The following is a 316-nucleotide window of genomic DNA, read 5'->3' as shown; positions in this document are numbered from 1 at the left end:
GAGGAAGGGCCGGGGGTCTGAGCGAACAGCACACCTGGGGAGAGGGTGAGGGGCTGAGCCGCGGGGTGCCGTGGCCATGCCATGGAAGGGGGTGAAGGGAGGTGGGAGTGTGACCCGGAGCAGCCCCCACCCAGGGCAGCGGGGCCCGGGGGAGCCCCTCACCTGTGTAGACGATGCCGTTGATCTCCACGGAGCTGCTGATGCTGTTGGTGCCGTTGCTGCTGGTGGCAGCGGCGTCCGGGCGGTTCTCTGCCGGGGAGAGCCGCGTTACGGAGCCTGCCGGGGCCCGGGGCTCGGCCCGGGGGGGGGGGCGGGG

At 73.4% G+C, this 316-nt stretch overlaps 1 protein-coding gene across 1 annotated transcript in view; it reads right to left on the bottom strand.

Annotated features, from left to right (window-relative positions):
- Window positions 1-2: 2 nt before the first annotated feature.
- ARID3A (AT-rich interaction domain 3A) overlaps window positions 3-316 on the bottom strand; it is a gene marked incomplete at its 3' end in the record, with an annotated part of 15998 nt that continues 15684 nt past the window's right edge. The window contains exons 7-8 of the mRNA XM_017743809.1: window positions 163-310; window positions 3-34 (exon numbers count right to left, since the gene is read on the bottom strand). Of these exons, the coding sequence (XP_017599298.1) occupies window positions 3-34; window positions 163-310 (180 nt within the window). The remainder of the gene's footprint in view (window positions 35-162; window positions 311-316) is intronic.

This window comes from Corvus brachyrhynchos, unplaced genomic scaffold (assembly GCF_000691975.1).
Source record: "Corvus brachyrhynchos isolate BGI_N302 unplaced genomic scaffold, ASM69197v1 scaffold219, whole genome shotgun sequence".
NCBI lineage: Eukaryota > Metazoa > Chordata > Aves > Passeriformes > Corvidae > Corvus > Corvus brachyrhynchos.
This window is presented reverse-complemented; position numbering and strand designations above follow the sequence as displayed.